Source organism: Microtus ochrogaster, linkage group LG7_11, assembly GCF_000317375.1.
Source record: "Microtus ochrogaster isolate Prairie Vole_2 linkage group LG7_11, MicOch1.0, whole genome shotgun sequence".
Taxonomy (NCBI): domain Eukaryota; kingdom Metazoa; phylum Chordata; class Mammalia; order Rodentia; family Cricetidae; genus Microtus; species Microtus ochrogaster.
This window is the reverse complement of record NC_022032.1, coordinates 3167736-3192237: the sequence shown is the minus strand read 5'-3', so window position 1 is coordinate 3192237 and position 24502 is coordinate 3167736. Positions and strand designations below refer to the sequence as shown.

The 24502-nt window shown below is 49.3% G+C and overlaps 1 protein-coding gene across 14 annotated transcripts in view; it reads right to left on the bottom strand.

Annotated features, from left to right (window-relative positions):
• Fgfr1 (fibroblast growth factor receptor 1) overlaps window positions 1–15351 on the bottom strand; it is a 55143-nt gene extending 39792 nt beyond the window's left edge. For 9 of the 14 annotated variants that reach the window (XM_013352021.2, XM_005362455.3, XM_013352015.2 and 6 more), the window contains exons 1-2: window positions 14553–14662; window positions 2769–2947 (exon numbers count right to left, since the gene is read on the bottom strand). In XM_013352021.2, coding sequence (XP_013207475.1) covers window positions 2769–2859 — 91 coding nt within the window. In that variant the 5' untranslated portion in view covers window positions 2860–2947; window positions 14553–14662. Of the gene's footprint in view, window positions 1–2768; window positions 2948–13285; window positions 13378–14552; window positions 14663–14893 lie in introns of those variants that run through there. The other 5 variants (XM_005362454.3, XM_013352017.2, XM_026786894.1 and 2 more) reach the window with 3 other exon arrangements.
• Window positions 15352–24502: the final 9151 nt, after the last annotated feature.

Here is a 24502-nt window from a genome sequence, read left to right as displayed (position 1 = left end):
ATTGACCGACTTCAGCCTTGACTACAGTACAGCCTGGTAGCCCTCCCCCACCTTTCCTACTCCTTCTATTCTGAGAACCATTTCTGTGCCAGGCGGTACTGGTGCATGCCTTTAATCCCAGGAGGCAGGCGAAATCTCTTGAGGCCAGCCTGGTCTACACAGAGTGAGTTCCAGAATAGCCAGGGCAATATAGAGAAACCCTGTCTTAGAAAAAAAAAAAAGCAGGCTGGAGAGATGGGTCAGTAATTGAGAGCGCCGCGACTGCTCTTCCAGAGGTCCTGAGTTCAATTCCTAGTAACCACATGGTGGCTCACAAACATCTGTAATGAGATCTGGTGCCCTCTTCTGTCATGCAGGTATATATAAAAAATAAATAAATATAAAAAAAGAAAAAAAGAAAAACCGACCAAGCAAACAATGATCTTTTGTCCCCTAGCTCCAACCTCCATTATGGCGTTGTCTCTGCATCCTTTCCTATGCTGGGTAAACAAAATTCCTTATGTGAGGGCCTTCCAGAAAGCTAACTGCCTGCCTGCCTGCCTGCCTGCCTGCCTGCAAGTGCCTGGGACAAGATCTGAACTACCTGCTTTCCTTTCCTGGGCTGCAAAGAGTTTATTAGAAAAAGGGGGCTAAAGAAGTGGAGGCTGAAGAGGAATATGAAAAGGAGAAGAGAGGAGAAAAGGGAAGGAGGGGGAGGAAGAGGAGTTGGCATCCAACCACTTAAGCCCATGGCTTCTATTTCTAGAATGCCATTACTATCCCTGGTTCCTGGTCTCATTCCCCCTGACTGACATTCAACACCACCTTCTATCTTGTCTTTGTGACAACAGTGGCAGATGCAATAATAGCTCCTCACACTTTACATAGAAGTGTTTTACCTGAATTACGACAGACATTTAATCCTTTATTATTGTTGCCTCCATTTTAATAACCTGTCACACAATGCAAGACAGTTTTCTGAAAACTGGACCACGTCTGTAAACTTCCAATTTCTCAGCAAGAACCACTCAGATATACTGAGTTCCTTAGCAAGACGTAAGCCTTCCAAATGCCGGCTGAATCCAGTTCTTCCAGGTGTTACTTTCCACAGCTATTTACTCAGTGAGCAACACCGCTTGCTGTCCATACTTCTTAAGCCTCCTGACCTCGTGGCTCCCTCCTTCGGCTCCACCTTGAATGCCCTTTATTAACCCCGTTGGAGACCTGCACCTTGGTACCCTAAAGTAAGATTACAGGGTAAACACCTGTAATCCCAGCATGCAGAAGGCAGTGGCAGGAGGGTCATAAGACCAGCCAGGGTTACACAGCAAGATCCTATGTCAAAAACAAGAAGATAAAAGACCCCTATTTTCTCTTTTCTTTTGAGAGAGAATCTGAGTAGCACCAACTGGCTCTACAAGCCAAACTGGCCTCCGACTCACAGACATCTGCCTCCAAGTACTGGGATTAAAGGCATGTATCACACTGGGCGGGAGGACCCCAGCTTCCTAACTGGACCTCAGTTTTGTGCACGACAGTCCCACATTCTCTTACAGCTCCACTGTGTGGCTTAACTATGGGTCTGTTAGGGGCTGCAGAGATGGCTCAGCAGTTGAGAGCACTTGTTGTTCTTGCAGAGGGAAGTGGTTTCCCAGCACCCACATGGTAGCTCACAATCATTCTTAACTCCGGTTCCTGAGACCCACAAATCCTCTTCTGGTCTCTGCAGGAACCAAGGACACATGCAGCACACATACGTACACGCAGGCAAAGCACTCAAGTACATAAAATGAGAATAAATAAAATCTTCAGTAGATAAATACAGTGCACGTCATATTTATTGCCTCTCCACTGCCTGATGACAACCTCCCTAGAGGTCAGGAGGTCCTCTCTTGCCTTGAGTGTCCGGCACGTCTCAACGCATTAGGATGGCTTTGGTTCTGCTACTGACTGCGACACAGAACATTCTCATTTCCGCCCCTGCACCAGCTAGAAAATCTCCCTCTTCCCTACCCCTTTCTCACTGCCATCTGCACACACAGGTTCACCCACTGGTCACCAAACAGGTCCCTGACAACTTAGAATGACAGTCCTGTAAACACAGGCACCGCTGCCACGTGCATGCCTGAGCCTTCTCTGTGGCCAGCCATGGACTCTCAGACCACGCTGCCTTTTGACAGCAGGGCTAACCCAACACTTATCCTCCAAGTCCCTCAGAAGCCATCAGCTATCTCAGGAGCAGGAGCAACCAACCTCTGGGGACTTATTAACAACACACCACAGGCCAGAGGGCCTTACGATGCTCCCGCGCCCCATCATGCCTCCAGGTTCTCAGTCTCCCCCAAGTCCCTCAGACAGGCCACCTCCAAAGCAAACTGCCCATAAAACCCCCAAATGAGAAATGGAAGACAAAATCCAAAAGGGCATGTGTTTGTGACTGTTCATCCTATAGAAGACACGTCTCTGGAACAGCTTTCTGGAGGCCAGAGGCCAACTATCAAGTTCTTGTTCTAGAATGTCTCCTCTAAATCTGTATTCATGGCATTCTTTCCTACGCCACACCCACCCCTTTTTGTGGTCGCCTGAGTTAAACACCCAATCACATTGTTTCCCCAGAAGAAAAGCAAAAACTCATCCCAAGTACCTCACCTCCCGCCAGTGGATGTCACCAACCGGAAAGGAACCTTTTGCTCCTCCCAGGAAGCCTTCCCAGCAGCCCCCCCCCCCACATACACACACTCTGTCTCCTCAGTTCTGGGGTCCGGCTGACCCTCAGCCTGCTGTCTTACCTTGTTCAGGCAAGGTCGGGGCTGGCCTGGCCGTGCAGAGTGCGGCTGTGACCAGCACAGCCCAGAAGAGGAGGTACCTCCAGCTCCACATCCCAGTTCTGCGCTTAGAGGTTGGTGACAAGCCTCCACGCCTCCATGGATACTCCACTTTGAGCTCGATCTGCCTTCTCAAGCTGACTCTGGGGAAAGAAACAATATCTATCATAGAAGTTGGGGGCAGGGGGCAAGGAAAAGAAGAAAGGGCCTTGTGTCCACGGTCAACCTGTCTAGAAGGATGCTTGAAATTACTGAGTGCTTTTGAAGGTGCAAAAATTGAGCCTATCCCAACCCCGAAACAGAGGTAAAAGGCTGAAGTTCATAATACGGCTTGTCCCCTAATGGGGCACTTTGGGGAGGTGATGAGCCCTTTAAGAGATAGACCCTCATGGGAGGTTTTAAACCAGTTGGGGGTATACCCTTGAAGAAGATTACAGAAACCTACTCTCCCACCCTTCCTCACCCTTTCTGTTCCTGGCCATGAGTAAATGGATAGCCCCGCGCATGCTCCAAAGACTCCATCTTCATTCCGCCATGAGGTGTGCTCAAAAGTAGAGGCCAACCATAGACTGACACCCACAAAACCTTTTCTCTTCTTAACTTGATGACCTCAGGCATTCTGTCACAGTGGTGGGAAACTGGATTCCACCCTTCAATTATATAGCTATGTTTCTGAGTACAGTCTAAGTGGCCTCGATGGCTGGGACTGTCGTCAGGAGGTTCTTCAAGATAAAAATCTCATGCACTTATGGGAAGAAGCTAAGGAGGTCATGAAAGTCCCCAAGAGCCATACTGGGAACAAGCACATTCAGTAGCGTGGGCTGTTGTAGACACGGCCAAGCCCAAGAACCGTGCCACATGCAAGCAGTACCCCAAATGGCACGGGAACGACATCAAGAAACCCCAGTCATAAACAAAGCTGGGTGTGGGGGAGCATCCCTAGCACTTGAGACTGAGGTGGGCGGGTCTCTGAGTTCAAGGCCAGTCTATCTCAAAAGTTCCTGGATGGCCAGGGACGTGTTGAGAAGCCCTGTCTTGACACCCGCCCCAAAAGAAACCCCAGTCACAAAGCTATGAATCCCTTAAGATGCAGGCCAACAATACCAAAGCAAGGTGAGCGCGTACTGAGGCGATAAAGGCCCTTCTGAAGCCTGAGGTAAAGCAGAAGATGCCAAAGAATCCCAGCCACAAGGTAGGCAGGCTTGCTACTGCCTACCTCAAGCTTGGGAACTCAATCTGTGGCTACATGGCCAAGGGTTGCCAGCTGTGCCAACCAATGGCTAAGACCCAACCAAAGCTGAGGATGCAGCTGTAGCTCAGAATCACCCAAGCCCAGGCTTCAGTTCCAGCTCAGGATCCCAAAGGTGTCTAGGCCCCTGAGAAGGCCCCAGAATAAAGGCCTTTATCTCTCAATGTGAAAGCAGATGGACCAGTGTGACCCCCGCCCCCACCTCAATCCCAGCCATACTTGCCCTGCGCTATTTGTAGATGGTTGCTGTCCCTGTCCGGTGCAAATTTAAAAAACAAAACAAAAAGTCGATCCTGCCTCCAGTTTAAGTATTGTGCAATCATTTCAAGGACAGGAATCTGATGACACCCAGACACAAGGCTTCATTCTATCTGGGACTAACCAATTCGTCTGGGGAGGAACAGAGAGGTAAAGAATTGGGGAACAAGTCAAGAAACAGAAGGCACCTGCGGTGGTGACGGCACACTTCAACCCCAGTATTCAGGAGACAGATCTCTGTGAGTTCAAGGCCAGCCTGGTCTACACAGTGAGTTCCAGAACAGTCAGGGCTATGTATAAGAAAAGAAAGAAAAAAGAAAAAGAGACAGGAGGCAAAAAGGTCACAAGGAATATGGCAGCCCTGATAAATCTCCCTGGACATATGCAAGAAGAGGCCACAAGACTTTTCCCCTTTTCCCCACCAGAGTTGGAATCCAAGGTCATCATTCACAGCGCTCTACCCCAGAGATCCACACCCAGCCCTCCAGGTCTTTCTTTGTGCCTCTAAAATGTTAAGGATCCCAGGCACTTCGGGATCTACCAGCCTCCCTCCCAGAGAACACAAGCTTCACTGCTGCTTAGGGCGAAGACAGAACAGGACACTGGGAAGCGGGAAGCGGATCTGGCGACCTCTGAGGCTGGATGGTGACGGCTGATGTCTGACAGCCTTGAGTGGAGGAGTGACGGGAGGTGGGAGACCAGGGCCCTGCACACAGTCAGGCACAGTTACAGGTTTGAAGAGGCCATGGATTCTGTAGCCCTTAACCCTTCTTGTGTTTATGGTGGATTTTTTTTTTTAATATTTTAAATGGTGGGTTCTTGTTTTTGGAGACAGGGTTTCTCTGTAACTTTGGAGCCTATCCTGGAACTCACTACGTAGACCTGGCTGGCCTTGAACTTATAGAAATCCGCTTGCCTCTGCTCCTGAGTGCTGGGACTGAAAGTGTGCGCCATCACTGCCCGGCTGAAGGTTTTCTTTTCTTTACTAAGGCCGCATGTGTGTATGTGGGGGCATGGCTGTGTCGGTCACAGCGCACACGCAGAAGTCAGAGGGCAACTCCACGGAGTCCGCTCTCTTCTACCTTTCCGTGAGTTGTGGGGACTGAACTCAGGTTGGCAGGCAGGCAGTGAGCCCTCTCACTAGCCCTGCGGTGGCAGAATTTAAAACAACTTCCTAGGGCCCTAAAGAATAGATAATCAATGACAAAACATTGGCCAAGTGACACATGACTGGGCACCATGTGTGGGGCGGCCATCTCTGTCCTCTGGTGCTGCAGGAGACCGTCTACACCGTCCAGGAAGTCGGTCTCCGGAACATGCCCTAAAGTGGTGGTTCAGCCCTGCCTCCGCCTGAACCAGAGGGCCCCTCTCCGGTGAGTCAGTCCTGGCTGGCAGAAAACCCCCGAATTCTTGGCCAGCAGAATAGGCATTCACTACTATTAACTGTCTCCAAAGGCTTAATAAAAAAATAATAATAACAATAATTTCAAACCAAAAGCAAAGTACATATTTCTCTTTCCTTCCTTCCTTCCTTCCTTCCTTCCTTCCTTTCTTTCTTTCTTTCTTTCTTTCTTTCTTTCTTTCTTTGCTGAATTTAGGAAAAGGATTTGCTGAAAAAGAAATGAAAAGCATATTTACTGAATACTCTGTGGACTCTATACAAGTAAAAATGCATTTATAACTATGAAACTTACTTTATTCCTCCCTCTCTGCTTCTAAGGAATAGGACTAGTTTCTGCTAAGAAATGCAGAAACTGAGGGTCCAGGAATTTAAGTACAAAGCTAGGCCATGGTGGTGCACACCTTTAATCCCAGCAGAGGAAGGCGGATCTCTGTGAGTTCGAGGCCAACATAGTCTACAAAGCAAATTCCAGGACAGCCAGGGCTGTTACACAGAGGAAACCCTGTCTTGGGGGAGAAAGGTTAAAATAAAAAAAAGAACTTAAGTCCTTTGCCCAAGTAAGTGGAGCTGTTAGTAACACTAGGACTAACAGTATCCAGGTTTGGGGGATATTAATTCAAGACTGGAGAATGCAAATAATCTGGCCACACCTAACTGAGATACAGCTCAGAGGAAGAATGACTGACTGCCTAGCATATGGTGTGCCCTAAGTTCATCCCTAACACAGAAAGTTTAAAAAACAAAAAACTAGACCTTCACCTGATGCAGACAGAGGTGGATTCCTATACACTAGAGAAACCAAGGGGTTAAGGACAAATCCAAGTTAACACTGGAAATTGTAAGTTCCTGTTTCTGTTTCTTTGGTAGGCAAAGCCCTTTAGAAACAAATCATTCAGGGCCCTCCAGGACCCAGGGTCAGGCACAATCTCAGGCCAACTGCAGAAGTCACCCTCACCGGAAGAGAGGTCTCTAAACCCACATCTCACATTCCAAAGATACAGCTAATCAGTATGGGCCTGTTCTCCAGAAAGGCACACTCCTGCGTCCCACAGTAACCCTGACTACCAACTCGGGTGGACGGTGGAGGTGGTGTCATCGTGCGACGATTGATTAGGTGCAGCGGACAGCAGCTTCCACCTGTCCCCCTGTCCCCTGAGATGCCCGCCCACCTACCTCCTCCTAGGTATCTAACCTATCTCCTTTCATTCCCCAAAATGAACGCACTTCAGGTACTTCAGACTTCAGGCACCTTCTCTCTGACTCATTTCCAAAAGAGGCACAAGAGTTCCTGCCTCTCCCTCTCCTACCCTCTCGGCCTCAAACTGCACAACAAAAGGATGCTACAGACCCTTGGCCTCCTGGTACCAACTGCAGGAATGAAAAGGTTGCTGGGTACAAGCGCCATTCTGCATATCTGCAGAGCACTCAGCAGCACAAGCCATGAACCCAGATGCTACTTGGAGTCCTGGAGACTGGCATCTTAGCCCTTAGGAATCACCGCCTCCCCTCCTTGACTGACAGATGGAACCTGTAGCCTTGCGGGTGTGTTTCCCCGCCAGTCTCTCCACTATCAGCTGAGGGTCACAGAATTCAAAGCCCAATTTGCCTAGACAAAGAGGTCTTCAATGGAGGGCAAGGAGGAGACCACACAACCTCAGTTGTCATACTTGTGGGAAGGCTAAAATATGTGTCCTGACTACATCCAGGTGGTTATATGGTTAAAGTACTTACACAACAGAAATTTCAATACATCTAGTGGGAAGTCGGGGCCTGGAACACTTGCCCTCGGCACTTCAAATTCTAAAGGTATAAAGAGTCTATTAACATCAAACCTCTTTGTCTAGTAAACTAGCTGATGCATTCAGGGCCAAGTATTTGTCATTGTCTTCCTCCTCCTCATCTTCCTCTTAAGGATTTTATTTGCACACACGTGTGCACATGTGTATGGGTGCCCAATGAGTCCAGTCGAGAGGATGTCATTTCCCCTGTTGTTATAGTAACACGAGGTTATAAACCACCTGATGTTGGTCCCGGGAAAGGAACTCTGGTTCTCCTGAAGAATGGCAAGAGCTCTTAACAGCTGAGCCATGTCTTTAGCCCCGAGGTCTTCGTCTCCCCGTGTTCTAGAGAAGACAGTCAATGGCAACGGACGGTTCCATTTATGACACTGCCATCCTGGGGACAGTTATTTACCCTGGGCTTCAGCTTCCCCCACCTGACGGAGTCCAGAACATTTGTCTTCCTACATCAAGGTGGTTATGAGGGGTAAGCGAGCACCGCGAAGAGGATGCTCTTTACAGTACTAGGGTTGACAGAAGAAACAATAGTGGGCTTGCATTTAAAAAAGAAATTGTTTTCAGAATTATTAATCTTATGTGTACATTCTGCATGCTTGTATGTCGGTGTACCATGTGTGTGCCTGCAGAGGCCAGAAGAGAGCATCGGAGCCCCCTGAAACTGGATTGTGAGCCACCACGTGGGGGTGCTGGGAACCAAGGCTAGATTCTCTAAAAGAGAGTCATTGAATGCTGTTAAACGCTGAGCCACCTCTCCAGACCCCTCCTTGACGACACTCTCCTAGAGTACCCAAACCTCAAACGTCCCCCTTTCCACAGGTACTTTGCCCATCCTATCTTCACACCCTTAGCACTCTCGTCTCAGCTGGCAAATCTGGTGACTCCTGGCCACATGCAGCTGTTGTGCTACTGAAATATGGCTCCTGCCAATTGGGGTATGCTGGAAGTGAGAACAGAAACCGTGAACGTTTAGCAGGGAAAAAGAAAATGTAAAATATCTCACCAATTTTATATATTTTGGCCAGGCACAGTGTGTACTTTAACATGCTTCAAGCACCAGGTTCAACTGCCAGCACTCTCAAATTATTTATATTGATGACGTGCTAAGGGTGGTATTTTAGAAATATCAATAATATTATCAATAATAATATCAATAGAAAGGCTAAGACATAATATGAATACAATGTATTCTTAAAACCCAAATAAGTTTAAGGTAGGTTTTGGCTGTTTTTTTTTTTCTCACATACTTTCAAATGAGAACACTATCACCCCAAAACTTAAGGAGGCTCCTGTTGTATTTGCAGGTCTGTGTGAGTGTCCCTCTACCATGATAAGGCCAGGAATGACCTAATCCGTGAACCCCATCTCACAAAGTTCTGCTTCTGCACACCGCCAGGCTCCTCAGCCCCATCCCTCTGATTTCCCAATAAACTATCAGCCCTTTCCCCATGGTGTTTACATCACCTTACTGAACTCCTGTTCCCCACCCTCTTCTCTCCCCAACTGTGCCGGCGAGTTTTAGATCAACTTGACACAAGATATAGTCATTTTGGAAGAAGAGGGACCCTCAACTGAGAAAATGCCCACTAGGGTGGCCTGTCGGCAAGCCTGTGGTGTATTTTCTTGACTGATGACTGACGGAGGGCCCAGCTCACTGTGGGCAGTGCCAGCCCTGGGCTGGCGATCCCATGTGCTCTAAGAAAGCAGGCTGAGCAAGCTCGGGGAGCAAGCCAGTAAGCGGCACTCCTGATTGCAGGTTCCTGCCCTGACTTCTCTCAGTGAGGGACAGCTTCCTGGAGGTGTAAACTGAAATAAATAAACCCTTTCCTCCCCAAGTTAACTTTTGGTCATGGTGTTTCATCAGAGAGCAATAGAAACCCTGACTAGGATACCGAGAAACAGCGGGCTTCCGTGGAGCAGGATCGGTGCCTAACTGCATCTCCCAATACCCTCAGTCCTCGGCATGAACATAGGAAATGCGGGCACATATGTTAAATGGAATGAAAGAAGGCACGTGAGACCGGAAAGAGACAAACCCAGGCCTGGGATCCTCTTTGTGAGTGGATGCAACCACGCACGTTTCAGATTTAGAAGTTGGTCAGATTCTAATATTTGGATATTTAGAGTGGCTTTGCCAGAAAAGATCCAAATGTTTAACAGCCTGAAACTCTTTGACTGCCAACATGACATGAGCATCTAGGAGTCCAGATATTCTTCAAGAAAAAAGATTAGATTATCGGGGGCGGGGAGGGGAATGCCACAGCCGGTTCCCCATGCTAACCAGCCACGATACCAACAGAGAAATGTTCTAAGCATACCGAGGCCCCAGAATTAAGGACTATGATACAGAAGTATGAATGCCTTCAGACTGGGATCTGACTTACTAAACAACAGAGCTAACTTATCCTGCACATCACTTTAATAAACGTTTTTTAAAACGCTAGAGTCTTGTTTACAAAATTGTAACTGAGCCGGGCGATGGTGGCGCACGCCTTTAATCCCAGCACTAGGGAGGCAGAGGCAGGCGGATCTCTGTGAGTTCGAGACCAGCCTGGTCTACAGAGCTAGTTCCAGGACAGACTCCAAAGCCACAGAGAAACCCTGTCTCGAAAAAACCCCCCCAAAAAAAAAATTGTAACTGGTACAAAAGAAATGCTGCTTGCGGGGCTGGAGATAACTCAGCTTGCGGCAGTGGTTGAGGACCGTCCTTCGTTCTAGTGAGTTAGGCTAAAGCCCTGTGACATGTGTGCATACTCAAACACATGGACACACACTTATACACAGAGATAAAAAGAAAAATGCTAATTGTGTGTGTATTTTATGATGAAGTTTGGTTTATTAAAAAACATTTTAGGCATGGGGATTAAGAGAAGGAAGCCTTCTTTCAGAAAGACACGCCCAAGAGGGTAGTCTAAAACCAAGAGGCTGAGATTACATTGCACCTCTGTTAAAAAATATCCAAACGACTGTCAACAAAGCTGGAGGGGTTAGTGAAACTGCTTGCCAGCAGGAAAAAGGCCCTGGGTTCAATTCCTAACACTGCTGAAACAAAGTAAACTCCTCTGTGTGTGTGTGTGTTTTCACACATATGGAAAGTATCTAAAATATTTTATATTGAATAGTAATAGCTGTATGGGGGTATGGTGTGTGTATCATCTCACTCACACTCAAGAGGTCTAGATAGGAGTATCTCAAGTTTGAGGCCAGCCTGGGCCTAGATGAGAACCAGACTGGAAAACCGAACAAACAGCCTGGAGGGGTCGCTTAAGAGTCTTGAGGAGTGGAGGGCTGCCGTCTTAGTGCGATCCCTTGCCTAGGTGAACACTATTTATTTCCAGGCTTGGTTGAGGGTGGGGGTGAGGGTGGGGGGGTGGAGGAGTGCCCACAAATAAAGTGTCTTCCTCCAGGGTGGTAGTAAGTAGAGTTCCTATTTAAAGGCAACGCAGCCGTGAGAGGGAAAAGACAGTCTATCCCATAGGAGGTATTTGACCTCTGCAAACACCAGCACCGTCTCTAAAGACCCACATCTGGACTCCTGGGTGCAAACACCAGCACCGTCTCTAGAGACCCACATCTGGACTCCTGGGTACATTTCATTAGCCCTCTTCCAGAGCCTTGGGAAAGGAAAACGCAAGACAAATTTCCCAAGAGGAAATTAAACTCCTCCTAAGCCATGAAAGTGAGGCCCTTTTCAGAGCAAGACCTCGGAGTCAAGGCTCACTCCTTTCCCTCCTGCGGTAGAGCCCCAGACTTTCCAGGGAGGAAATGGGGTCCCCACGAGGTGCACACTGGCTTCAAACTCAGCATGTAGGATGGCCTTGAACTCCTGACCTTTATACATCCCTCCAGAATGCAGGGATAATGAGCGACTGGCATTTCTTCTGAAGCTCAACAGTCTGAAGCTCAGCAGATTACAAAACTTGGGGGCAAGGAAAGGGCCGTTGGGGTCTGCAAGATAGCTCAGCAGGTAAGAGAGGAAGCCCTTGAACCCACATGGGAGAAGAGAACTAAGAATTTTTCTTTTTTTTTAAGATTTTATTTTCAATCACACATACGTGTGTGGATATGTGCATGCTGGTGCAAGTATCTGCGGAGACACAGAGTTCCTGTGAACTGTCTGATATGCATGCTGGGAATGGAACCCAAATCCTCTGGAATCGCAGCCAGTGTCCTTTTTAAACGAGACAGGGTTCCTCTGTGTAGCCTTGGCTGGCCTGGAACTCAAGGGAGATTCGCCTGCCTCTGCTTCCTGAGTGCTGGGATTAAAGGTGTGCACCACCACTGCCCGGCTTCAGCCAGGGCTCTTCTTAACTGCTGAGCCATCTCTCCAGGCTGAAAACTACATCTTGCAACCTATTCTCTGATCTCGACTGGAGCACTGTGGCACCCTTGTGCACACACATGAATAAATGAGTAAATAAATGTAATTTTAAGAATAAAAAAAATGAAAGAAAAGGGCCTTTGGAGACACTCGCTGCTAAACCCCAAGTTCACACGAACAAAGAGCTTTTAAGAGTCTTACATCAGGTCACTATTACTGATAAGCAAAAAGCAGATCACTAACAGCAAGGTCTAAAGATTGTCTTTGGTCTCCAAGGTTGGCGTCTGCCTACCCGACGTCCCATTCAATTTTCTCATCTGAAGTCCACCCTGGATAAAGGTAGTTCTGGTGTAGGGTGCCTATATATATATTCTCATCTTCTCTTGTAAGGAGACGGTGACGACATTTGTCACGTCCCTCTGTTCCTTCTGTCCCTTTGCTTTGCTTGCTTTCAAAGGGTACCAAAGGGGACTGAACCTTCCAACAAGCTTCACGGCCTGAGGCCAAGGAAAACACCACTCTAATGCTATACCCTGGAACCAAAGGAAGTAATGTCCACGTTTGTCCATCCTCCCATCGTGAAAACACTTTTGAAACTGGCGTTGGGAGTACACATGACTCTCAATCCATGGCCCATCACTGAAAAGCTGACACTCAGCTATGACTAAGAGTAAAAGCAACATATTTCAAGTAACTTGTCACTGATGAAATATATAACTGTCCCAGCTGGAGCCAAGCCCCAGAAAGCGTCTCGGTCCCCAAACACTCAGCACTAAGGGGTCAACAGGGTCTCAGAAGTATGTCCCAAGTGGGGGAATATGTAAACAAGCCATTAGGGAGGAAGGCCAGCCACCAGGACAGTTGGCGGGTATTAGTTGAGATTGCTGGCCTTAGGTCACTGAAAGGAAGGGACACCACCCCAGCGTGGGGGTAATTGGCCAGACCATGGCCAGTGAGTCCCAGGGGCCCTGCTACTTAGCTTTAAAACAAGTCTCAGAGAAACCCGGAACCTGGCCAAGGAAGGAAAACAGCCACTTTCTGCTCAACCATCTCAGGGCGATGGTTCTACAATTTAGGTACTATTCCAAAAAAAGCACTGGTCTGGAGGTGCAAAGACCAGGGTACATCTGCGAAGGAAACAGTCACCTTAATTACCATGTCTAGAGAAAGTGCGATTTCATTATAGCCTCCAAAACTGCCGCCCCAAGGAGGAAACCAGAGAAGTGTTTTCAATTTAAAAGACTGGAGAGGGCGAAAGGCACCAATTCTCCCCACCCTGCCGCCAACTTTGGACCCTTTGGATGCTTTGCTTGTCCACCCGCCCCCGACGAAAGAGTATTGCAAAAAAAAAAAAAAAAAAAAAAGTGTACATTCCTTCCCTAGTCCTGTAGTCATTGTTTAAACGGCCAAACACTCCATTTTCAGTTTCCGAGTGCTGAAACCCAAGGAACTCACTGAAAACATAAGGTGCCTCTGGCTCCAACAGCATCAGCCGCTGCACCCCGCTTGCTCCCGCATCAAGGACGGAACCCCGCGAGAAACCCAGACGCGTGGCGATAGGTGGGCTTGCAGTGTTCACACCGGACAGACTCTCCAACTATAATTAAAGGGTGAGGCGAGGCGAGGCGATGCTTTGGTTCCAGTACGCGTCAAGGCCTATCTTGGCCCAGACCCACCGACAAGGGCCACCTCTAGTGAGCAAGCCGCTCCCAAGTAGGTCCAGGGAATTATGGCTGCATCTCCCAAGCTGATTCTCCCGCACAACCCCGGCCACCCATCGCTCGCCACCAGCAGGAGAGTCTAGTGTGGAGGAATCCAAAATCACTTGCGATCCACAACTTTCTTTTCTCTTCCAACCCAAAGCCTCCTCTCCACGTCTCAAGAAATATTAAGGGGTGGTGGTAGGAAGGACTAGTGGAAGAATCTCAGTTTTAATTTAGGAGGGGGAGGGGAGGAAGAGGGATGTTTAATAATGTGGCTGCGGTGTACCCGTGTAGGGTGAAACGGAACCAGATGCGGCAGCTACATCTGGGAAATGGGGGGTTGGGTAGGGGAGAAAAACGCTGTCGAAATGCTTTGCAAATGAGTTAATAGCTTCTAGGCCCAGAAAAAGGGAACTCCTCCTGCACTCCCAAGGTGTCCAGTTGCTTCACTAGGGGGTAAATGCAAATCCCACCATAAAAAAGTCAGTAAATTCCTCCAAAAAAATATGGGTACTTGCCTGTCTCATCCCGCCAGCGACACCACTAGAGGAGACGCGGGAAGCGCGGAGAGGGGGTCTGGGACAGAGAAGCAACAAGCGGGCAACGGAGGACTCCGCACCGGACCAGCCCTCATCCCTTCCCCCACTTCCCAGAACGATCCAGACCCCGCGGCCCCCTTCCCCTTCCCCAGACCCCTTCAGAAACCCTCTAGGTCTAAGACTTAAACAGAACATCACAACCACCACCCCTCGGAAAGGGGGAATCTTTTGCTAGCTCTCCGCTAAAGCCGATTCAGCCATTTGGTGACGACACCTCCTTCAAACCTATTCCAAGACAAGCTAGCCTTCCCCGCCACTTCCTTTCCTTCTCAAGCCCCCAACCCGGACCCCAGACTTGCCCGGACGTGGAAAAACACTTGAAAAGATCCCAGATGTGGGGTGTTGCGCACCGGCTGAATGGGGGGGGGGTGAATCCTCACAAGAGGACCAAAAGAGATGGAGTGTATAACACACACTCACCTCGCAGCCCACTCCCGCCCCCCTCCCCGCGGGAACCCGAGGCCTCCGCCGCCTTCTCTCCCCGGAGAGTCGGGGTCTGGACTCGGAGCGCTGCAGCTGCCTCGCCAGCTCCAGAGCGCGAGTTGGCGGAAAAGTTGGGCAGCGGGCAGTAGCAGCGGGCCCCGCGCGGGGAGGGGGCGCGGGCGGCGACGTTGGCCGAGGGAGGAGGGACAGGGGCGCCAGGGAGGGAGTGGAGCCGGGGGTGGAGTGGGGGGGGGGGAGGCGCGGGCTGCAGCGGGAGAAGCGCGGGGGCCGCTCGGGAAGCCCAGCCAGCCGGCTCTGCGGACGCCGACGACTCTTACCTCACTTGGCGCTGCGGTCCCGCCTCTGGAGAGCTCGCCGTGGCGCGGCGGGTGTCTGTGTCTTGCGCTCGGGTCGGTCGTCTCCGGGATCCGTTCAGGTCCTGGCCGGGTCGCGAGAGCTCGGCGGCCGAGGCACGACTCCCGGCGGCACTCGGAACCCGGCGCCTCCAGCCCGGGCGGGAACAATGGAGCCGAAGCTGGTGCCCCGGAGGCGGGGCGGGGGGGAGGGCTTGGGTCCGCCGCCGGGGGTCCCCAGGTCGTGCGCCCCCCCACTCTCCAGAACGCGGCAGCGGCTCCTCAAGCTTCTGGCAACCCGGGTTCCATCGCCCCTCCGGGGGCCACGACGTGCACTGACTGCTGCACTGGTGTGGTGCGCCCCTGGGAACGGAGAAAAGTCTTCGGGCTCCGCTGCTTTTCCAGCTGCGGCGCGCGCTCGCGGCCGGGAAAGGCGAGGTCGCCGCAATGCGCTAAGCACAGTGTCTGTCCAGTCGGGACGTTGCGGCCCAGCTCCCTGTGCAGCCCGGGTCCTCGGCAAACGGCGGCTGCACCGGCGTCCCGGCTCCGGCTCGGCGCCACCCGCTGCCGAGGGCCCCGAAACGGTACCCGCAGGAGCGCTCCGAGCGCTGTGCGCCGGCGAGGCGCGAGGGCTCACTCTCTCACTCCCACCCGGCGCTAGTCCCACCTCCTCCTCCTCCCCTTACAGATGCCTGCTGGGCCTTGTAGTTCCAAAGCCGCAGCCCGGGAGAAGCCCGGAGTGGAGCAGACACTTTACAGTCTGGTCTGGCTTGAGCATCGCCTGAAGGGCGCCCGAATTTCAGGCCATGAATAGATCAGAAATTTGGGGACGGAAGCAGGGGTGTGGGGAGGGGCGAGGGACTGGCACTATAGTTTTGGGGCTGTACCTCGCAGCTCAGTCTTTGGTTATCTGTGTGTCTTGGGGAATGATTTCGGTGCCCTAAATCTCAGTTTTCCATCTGTAAACGGGAGATAACAACACACATAAAATGGAGAAATAAATAGGACCCTCACATGATTCACAATAAATACAAGCTGTTTTTATTGATGGACGAGTCGATCTCCCCTTCCCCCCACGCGCCCGCCCCAGACTCTTTCCTTGGATCTCAACTTTCCCCAGCCACATAATTTAGGTTTTGTGGTTCACTCTGGAATGGACCCTGCAAATTCTACAGTGCCGTTCTTGGTAGCCTCAGGAATCACCAGTTTTCAATGAACATTCAGGAAGCAAGCAAGAAGTGAGTGGTGTAGAGAGGAGCATTCCCCTCCCCACTTAGGAATTAACCAGAACCAACCCAGACACCCCACAGTATGCTACTATGGCACTCAATGAAAATGGCTGAAATGCCCTTCCTGCCAGATCCATCCACGGAGTGGCTAATCTCTAGTTCTTTAATCCAACGGGCATGAGTCCAGTGGGCATGAATCCTGTTGAGAATGTTGAACAATACAATACTCGGTTCTGCTTGGACATGAGGAATCACAGCATCCTAATGAAGCATGCTAAGGATTGTAAGACAGTTGGTTGGGGCTTTGCTGAAGCTGGCGGGAACTCGGTTTCCAGCACTGGATTAGCCACTGAACGTGGAGGAGGACCAGAGGCTCGAGGTCGTCATTGGCTACATAGGGACTGGGAAGACAGCTTGTGCTAGAGAACCTGTCTCAAACAATAGGAAAAAATGGCCTGAGGGAGACAGAGCTTTGATTCCAGGGCACCCTAAACCTGAGTGGGTGGTAGAAGCCTGTAGACTTGTTACATACCAATGAGGGGCGGGGAGAGGAGGGGTCTCTGCAAATTTTCCTAAGAGTTCCTGGTGACCGTGAGGTGTTGTCTCATTGGGGGACCACCGGAAGGGTGGGAAGTCCGCTGCCATACTAGGTGTGAAGAATCTTTCCACCACTCAAAGACTTACTTTGGATGCTTCATGCATCTGATAAAATCAAGTCAGAGATGTCCATAGCTGTGGGTCTCTCCCATGAGAATTAGACCAAATAATGAGGGTCAGTGTACCAAAAAAGGGGGGGGGGCTACTACACAAGCAAAGAGCCACAGTGAGAAGAACTGTTTCCTCAGGAACCCGTCAACAGAGCAAGCTGTGACAGCTTGCATACCAGACTATATGAGACTCCCTCCGCACCGGACAGTTTTCTCTGTGACCACCAGGTGACAAAAATAGTAAGCTATGCGATGCTATCACATCTGTTTACCTCCAGCGAAGGGTGGAGGAGGAGAAGCGCTAGAGTTTATTGATTTATAAACTTTCAGGTGGTTTGTTTGAGTAGTCTTTTTTATTCCTCTTTTTAAAATAATTTCTTTAACTTTATTTTATGTGCACTGGTTTGAAGGTGTCAGAGCCCCTGGAACTGGGGTTACACACAGTTGTGAGCTGCCATGTAGGTGCTGGGAATTGAACCCGAGTCTTCTGAAAGGGCAGCCAGTGCTCTTAACCACTAAACCATCATCTCTCCAGCCTCGAGAGAAGTAGTCTAATGCTGTACCCCAGGGTAGCCTGTAGCTCATGATGGAGCCTCAAACTCCAGGCAGTCCTCCCAGCTTTGTCTCTCCGGTGCTAAGCCACCAGCTAGCCTGACAAAGCTGAATGTTCAGCTCAGTAGTAGATCCCGCGCTTCGCTTGTACAACAATGAGTTCAAACTGGGGGAGAGGGAGGTGCCAGGAGATACGTCAACAGAGCGCCTAAAAAGTAAAGAATCAGTGAGTACGTCCTGAACAAGTGAATCATCAAAAACTACATAAAAAGCAGAAACGACAGCCAATATTTAAGGGTTATTACTCCTATAAGCGTATCCGGGCACTCTTCAACCCCTCAGCTCCTGGTCAGGCGCCCCATTTATCCTCTCATGGAAGCTGGCAAACAGCCTTCTCGGCCACCCCCAGGGACCGGAGATGCTGCAGCCTCCTGCTATAGCCGCTGATTTAATATTGAACATGGTTATTTCCTCCCAGCAAGATTCTCAACTGTTGTAGGGCAGATGTCCCATCAGGGCTTCCCACCTAGCTCAAACCGTTTTCCTTCAGATGTATACATCTGTTGTTTGGGGCCTGGCTGCATGTGAGAAACCAGGGTTACTGGAGAAAGCTACCTACCACTTGAGGTAATGATGGGGAAGGTGAGTCATGGGAAAAGGCAGACCTGACTACTGAGAGCCAACCGCACTTGCGCGCTGCTCCTCAGGACACTTCATTTCGGTCCTTCTTCTGACAAAGATCTTTATTGATTTAGAGATAAGATCTTACTATGACTTCTACGCTAACCTCCCCCAATGCAGAGATTCAGGACTGTGTCACCAGGCCCTTCTAAAACAAGAGGTTTCTAATACAGCACTGAGCTGAGGATTTGGCTCAGTGACATGCTTGCCTAGGGAGAGTTCAGGCTCACGCTCTCTCCTCCCCCCTCCTCCCCCTTCTCCTCTCTCTCTGTTTCATATAATTAAATTTATTAAATAAATATTGCAATAATTTTATAGCCCAGTCCTTTCCATTTGGACCATCCGAAGAGCACATAGAAGCTAGAAGTTGAAAAATACGCCTTTGCTGTAACCAGAAAAAAAAAAAAAACATGCCTGTTTGGTGTTGAGGTGCGGAGTATATCCACACCTTTATTAGATTTAGGTGTATAGATTTAGGGAATAGAGAAAAACGACTAGTGAACTTGATAGCTGTCCGTCGGCCCACCTGCTCTCTCAGAAACATCTAGAATGGCTGGACTGGAGAAGGTGGCAGGCCCAGAGGAGGCAGTGGTGTCCCCAGATCCTGCCTGGGCGCCTGCTCCCCCCCCCCCCCATGCAGCTCGCGACACTCCCGCCCTGCTCTAGCAGAGCCGCAGACCCGGCGCTCCGGGGGCAGCTCTGGGACGCCGCAGGCCACAGGGTGGAGCGACCGCGGCCGGCCCCGGGCCTGCACGGAGGGCGAGGGCGCCTGGCAGTTGTCTCTTTACCGGGAAACGAAATCTTCCCTCTGAGATAACAAAGAGCTGGGAGGGTCAGGAAGGGGTTTGGAGGCCCCTCGCCTGGCCGGTGGGTCGGCAGAGGGGGAGACAAAGGCCCTGGCGCTCCAGGACCAGAGATAACCAGGGGGCCTGCTGCCTCGGGGATCTGTGGGAGGAGGGGGGAGTGGTGCTGAATATAAGTGGGGAAACCGAGCTCTCCCCAAAGCCCTGGCTGCCTTCTTTGTTTCGGAAGACGGCTGCAGAGCCTTCCCTCTGCCTCGGCGGTTCTAGCAGGAAAGCAGGAATTCTATAGCAGTGCTCTCAGAGCTGTTAACTCGGAAATCCACCGTGCCTACCGGGACGAGCACCCCCTCTTGCTCCAGCTTCAGGTCCCCGTGACACCACCACCCCCCCACCAGCCCAGCCGGCTGGAGTCCTTGGAAGGCTGGGAACCGGCCAGGCTAGCTGGGATAGCCGTCGCAGGAGGTGATGCTAGAGCAGGGAACTGCCCTGGCCTTCCGTGAAAGTGGTTGGTTCACAAGCCCTGGGTAGCCCCTGGCCTTCTGTAAAGTGGCTGGTTCACAGGCCCTAGATAGCAGGTGGCCGCTTGTGCCTTTTGCCCCAGGCTCCTGGAGTTAGGGACAGCAGCCAGTTGCCATCTGGCCGCCATTTGGTGACCCCTGGCTGTTCCTAGCGCAGCATCAGTGAGTGAATGAAGGGGAGGGTGTGTGTCTTGTTTGGCATGATGTTTTTGGAAACAACTTCAGGTTCGTTTTATATGCTGGGAGAGGGGAAAGGCGCTGCCACATTCAATCTCTGAGATCCGTGTCTGATCAAGGAGGGACTTTGGTGTGTCAGGCTCGGCTGTGCATAGCCTCTAAGAGAACACATTAGGAAAGGAGATGCCTGAACCATGAAAGATAATAGACGCCACCGAGCGAGCACCCAGACTCGCCTGGAATGGTTGAGGATAGCAGGCCCCGAGATACATAGAAGGACGGGTTAGGGTGACATTGGATCAGTTTTGAGTGTGGGTTCCGAGTCTGTCATTCCTTTCTGCCCATTTGATCGTGGCCAATTCCCTTCTTCCCTTTCTTTCTACGATGGTACCTTGCCGATTCCAAGAGCAATTCTTGAGATTGTTGAAAGGATTAAGTGAGATACTGCCACAATGCCCCTGGCATGGGGCCCAGTACACTGTAGGTGCAGCATTAATACCTGCCATTGTTGTCACCTTAGACCAGGAACTTTCTTTTGGCCCAGGCCATCTCTTTTTGCAGCCTGGTTTTCTAGGTTTCTTGTGGCTTTTCTATCCACCTACCTCTACCCCGCTTGAAATTCCTTTCTCCAGCACCAGCTTCAGAAAAGGGTATTTTGCACACTTACCTCCCCTTCCTTTTGGCGCCCCCAAGACAAGCAGCTTCCCTTTTGTTGGACGTCTTGCTGTGCAAGCGAATCTGTACAACCTTGGTCTCTGGTCTAACTCCCTGGCACCCTTCAGAATGAAGACAAGTTGACCTTTTGTTCTCTGTTTTTCTTCAGGACACTCCAAAGTGTCCCTTCCTCCAACTGACAAACCTTTCCCAGCTAAAGCCAACAACTCATCCAAGGCCAGGAGGCTAGAGAGGTGGCAGAGCAAATACTTTGCACTTCTGAGAAGGCCCACGGTGGGGGTGGGGGTGGAGGGGTTGGGGGGGTGTTTCTAAGGCTTCTTCTCTTCCTAAGGACAAAGATCAAAGATTCAGGGTTAGACAGAGACACTTGAGGATTGAACTTTGAAGTGGATTCCATCCAGTTGCAAACAATTTCTGTTGGGTGGTTAAGAACTTTTGGTGATATCGCGAGGGGTGGAGCTAAAGAGGAGAAGAATCTAAAAATAGGCAATGGAGCTAAACCTAACAGTAGAATGGCTAACTAGTGTGCACCAACCCTGGGTTCGATCCCCTGCACGACATAAGCCAGGATTTCCCCAACACCAAGTAAATGGAGTGTGTTGGCATATGCTTGTAATTCAACACTTAGGACACACAGTAGGGAAAATCTGTAGTCCTGGGTCATCCTCCTGCCTGGGTGAGTTTGAAACCAAAATGAAGCCCTGTCTTTAAGTGGGGGAGAAAACAAAATATTTGGCTTCAATAATTCATATAATAATAAAGGCCAGGCGAGGGTGTTGGATCCTTTGGATCTGGACTTCCTGGCGGCTGAGAGCTGCCAGACAGGGGTGCTAGCAACAGAACTTGGATTCTCCAGAGGAGGGTGCCCAGTTCTGAAATAATGGAAGTACATGATTTATTTTTTATCATGTGGACTAGTTAGACAATGTGTGTGTGACTGTGTTCAGTGTTTTTCACTCATAAACGATGCGGTGACAGTTGGTACTATATACATATAAGATAAATTGTCATGGGTGTCTAAGGGAATTCGGTTTCACCTTCTCATGAACACCAACAGCTGTCCATATCAAAAATCCAAGGATGCTGTGGTGCCTTACATAAAATGGGTACCATTTGCACTTAACAGTACACTTCTTCCCATATACTTCAAGTCATCTCTAGATTACTGATATTTTTTTTTTCTTTGAGACAGGATTTCTCTGTGTAGTCCTGGCTGTCCTGGAATTCTCTCTGTAGACCAGGCTGGGCTCAAACGCATAGAGATCTGCTACCTGCCTCTGGCTCCCAAGTGCTGGGATTAAAGGCATGCGTCGCCACTATCTGGCTACTGATACCTCTTAATATAATACAAATGCGGTGTGAATGTTGCTATAAGATATTATTTAGGAAATAATGAAGAGAAAAAAGTTTGTGAATGCTTAGTAGACACAATTTAAAAAAAATATTTTTCATTCTAGGCTGAATCCAAGGATGCTGAACCCTTAGATATGGAAAACCAACACATTGGTTCACCTAGACTGTCTGGAAAGAAACTCGGAAAATTGATGAACGAAGCGACGAGTGAGAACAAAGAGGTTTTTAGATTATGTCCTTTAGAACTTGACATTTTACCCTGGGAGCTAATGATACTGCTTAGTAGGTAAAGATACCAGCTGCTATGCTTGCTGACTCAAGTCCAACCCCCAGGACCCACACGATAGAAACAACTAACTCCCCATGATGTCCTAGCCTGTATAAGTATGGTGTGCGCACTGGCTAGTTTTGTGTCTGCTTGACCCAAGCTATTCATTTTGGAAGAGGGAACCTCAGCTGGGCAAATCCTCCACCAGAGTGGCCTGTAGGCAAGCCTGTGGTGTGTTTTCTTGATTGATGGTTGATGGAGGGCGCAGCAGACAGTGTGCACTGTTTCCCCTGGTCTGGTAGTCCTGGATTCTAGAAAGCAGATTGGGCAAGCCACGGGAGCAAGCCTGCCCTGACTTCCCTCACTGCTGGATTCCTGTTACCTGGAAGTATGAGCTAAACTAAACCCTTTTCTACCCATGTTACTTACGATCACGCTTTTTTATTATAGCAATAGAAACTCTACCTACAATGCTGTGGTACATATGTGCCTGTATTCCACATAGGCATATATACAACATGTGTGCATGCACACACACAAACACACACACACACACACACGTGCCTGTATGCTGCATAGGCATATATACAATGCACACATGCACGTGTGCACACACACACCATACACAATTTTAAGAGCTTGAGAGATGGCTCAGTGGTTAAGTGCATTTGTTGCTCTTGGAGGGGATCTGGGTTCAAGTCCCACTACCCACATGATAGCCTACAACCATCCATAACTCTAGATCCAGGGGACCTAGATGACTTCTGACCTCCAAGGTCACCAGGTACATACCCAGTACACATACATACCTGAAGGCAAAACTCACACATAAAATAAAACTAAAAAGAATTTAATTTTAAACTTAAAGAAAATTTTTACTATATACCTGTAATTTCTCTTGAACCAATTATTATTCTTTCTATTCTATTGAAATAAAAGGATGGTGGTCTGTTAACTAAACTACTTGGACCGCCAACCAGCTCCCAAATCCAGACACAGAGATTTATTATTAGTTATGAAGGCTCTGCCTTTTCTTATGCTTCTCTCACTAGCTCTTATAACTTAATTTAACCTGTATCTCTTCATCTACCTATGCCTCAGGGCTTTTTACCTTTCTTTCATTCTGTGTGTCCTATTCCATGTCTGGCTGACTGACAGCTGCCTGGCTGGCTGGCCTCAGGCGGCTCCTTCCCTCCCTTCCTCCCTCCTTTCCTCCCTCCCTCCCTCCCTCTTTTCTGTCAAGTCTAGATTCCTTCTCCTACTTTTTCTCTCTGCCGGCCAACCCTGCCTATCTGTCTACTATCTAGCTACTGGGCAGCCGTTCAGCTTTTATTAGACCAATCAGGCAGGGAAAACAACACATCTTTACATCGTTCAGACACCTGCAGCACAAATAAATGTAACACATCTTCACAGAGTTAAAGTCATACTTCACAACAACTACTAGTAATGGTTATCTTTGGGGATGTGACGTCTTTTTTTAATCTATTGAATTTATTTATTTTTGGATTTTCGAGACAGAGTTTCCGTGCGTATCCCTATCCTGGAATTTTGTAAACCAGGCTGGCCTTAAGTTCAGAGATTCAGCTTCCTCTGCCAGAGTGCTGGGATTAAAGGTGTGCACAACCACTGCCTGGCCTCTTCATTATTTTTATTTTTAATTTAATTTAATTTCTGTTTAAAGGCAGGATCTCACTGTGCAGCCCTGGATGACCTGGAATTCACAGCCACATAAAAAAGCCAGGCTCAGAAAGCTGTTTTACAATCCTTGTGCTGGGAAGGCAGAAAACAGGAGGGTTCCTGGGGCAAAAGGGCCTTGAACTCCAGCTTCAGCGAGAAGCCTTCCATAAAAAATATGGGGAGAGTTAGTGAGGAGTACACTTGACATTAACCTCTGGCCTCTGAACACGCACATATACCCATGACGCACAACTGCAAGAGTCGTGCTCAAATACAAAAATACACACACACACACACACACACACACACACACATTTACACGACAAACAAAGCAAAATCCCTCAGTCTACACTAACTGGAGTCCTGGCTAGTTTTATGTCAACTTGATATAAGCTAGAGCCATCTGAAAGGAGGAAAAAAAAAATCAAAAAAACCTCTCCATAACATCCAGTTGTAGGACATTTTTCTTAATTATTGATTGTTGGGGGAGAGGCAATCTCTTGTGGGTGGTGCCATTCCTAGGCTGGTAGTCCTGTGTTCTATAAGAAAGAGGCTGAGCAAACCTCAGTGAGTGAGCCAGTGAGCAGCACCCCTCCATGGCACCTGCATCAGCTTCTGCCTCCAGGTTCCTGTCCTGTTGACTTCCTCCCATGATGGACTATGATGTGGAAGCCAAACAAACCCTTTCCTCTAATGTAAGAGTTAGCCAATAAGAAGTTAGAGCTAATGGGTCAAGCAGTGATTTAATTAATACAGTTTCTGTCATGGAAAAGTCTGCTGGATACTATGGGCCTGTAGGCTGAAGATGAATGCCCCAACGGTACAGAAGAACTTTGGGTGACTGTCTAGGCAGCAAGATGTCTCTGTCAATTCTAGAGTTTTGGAAGTTGTTTACAATGCACTTCCTGTTTACTTAAGTAATATTATATCCTTCTGGAGTCTTTGATGGAG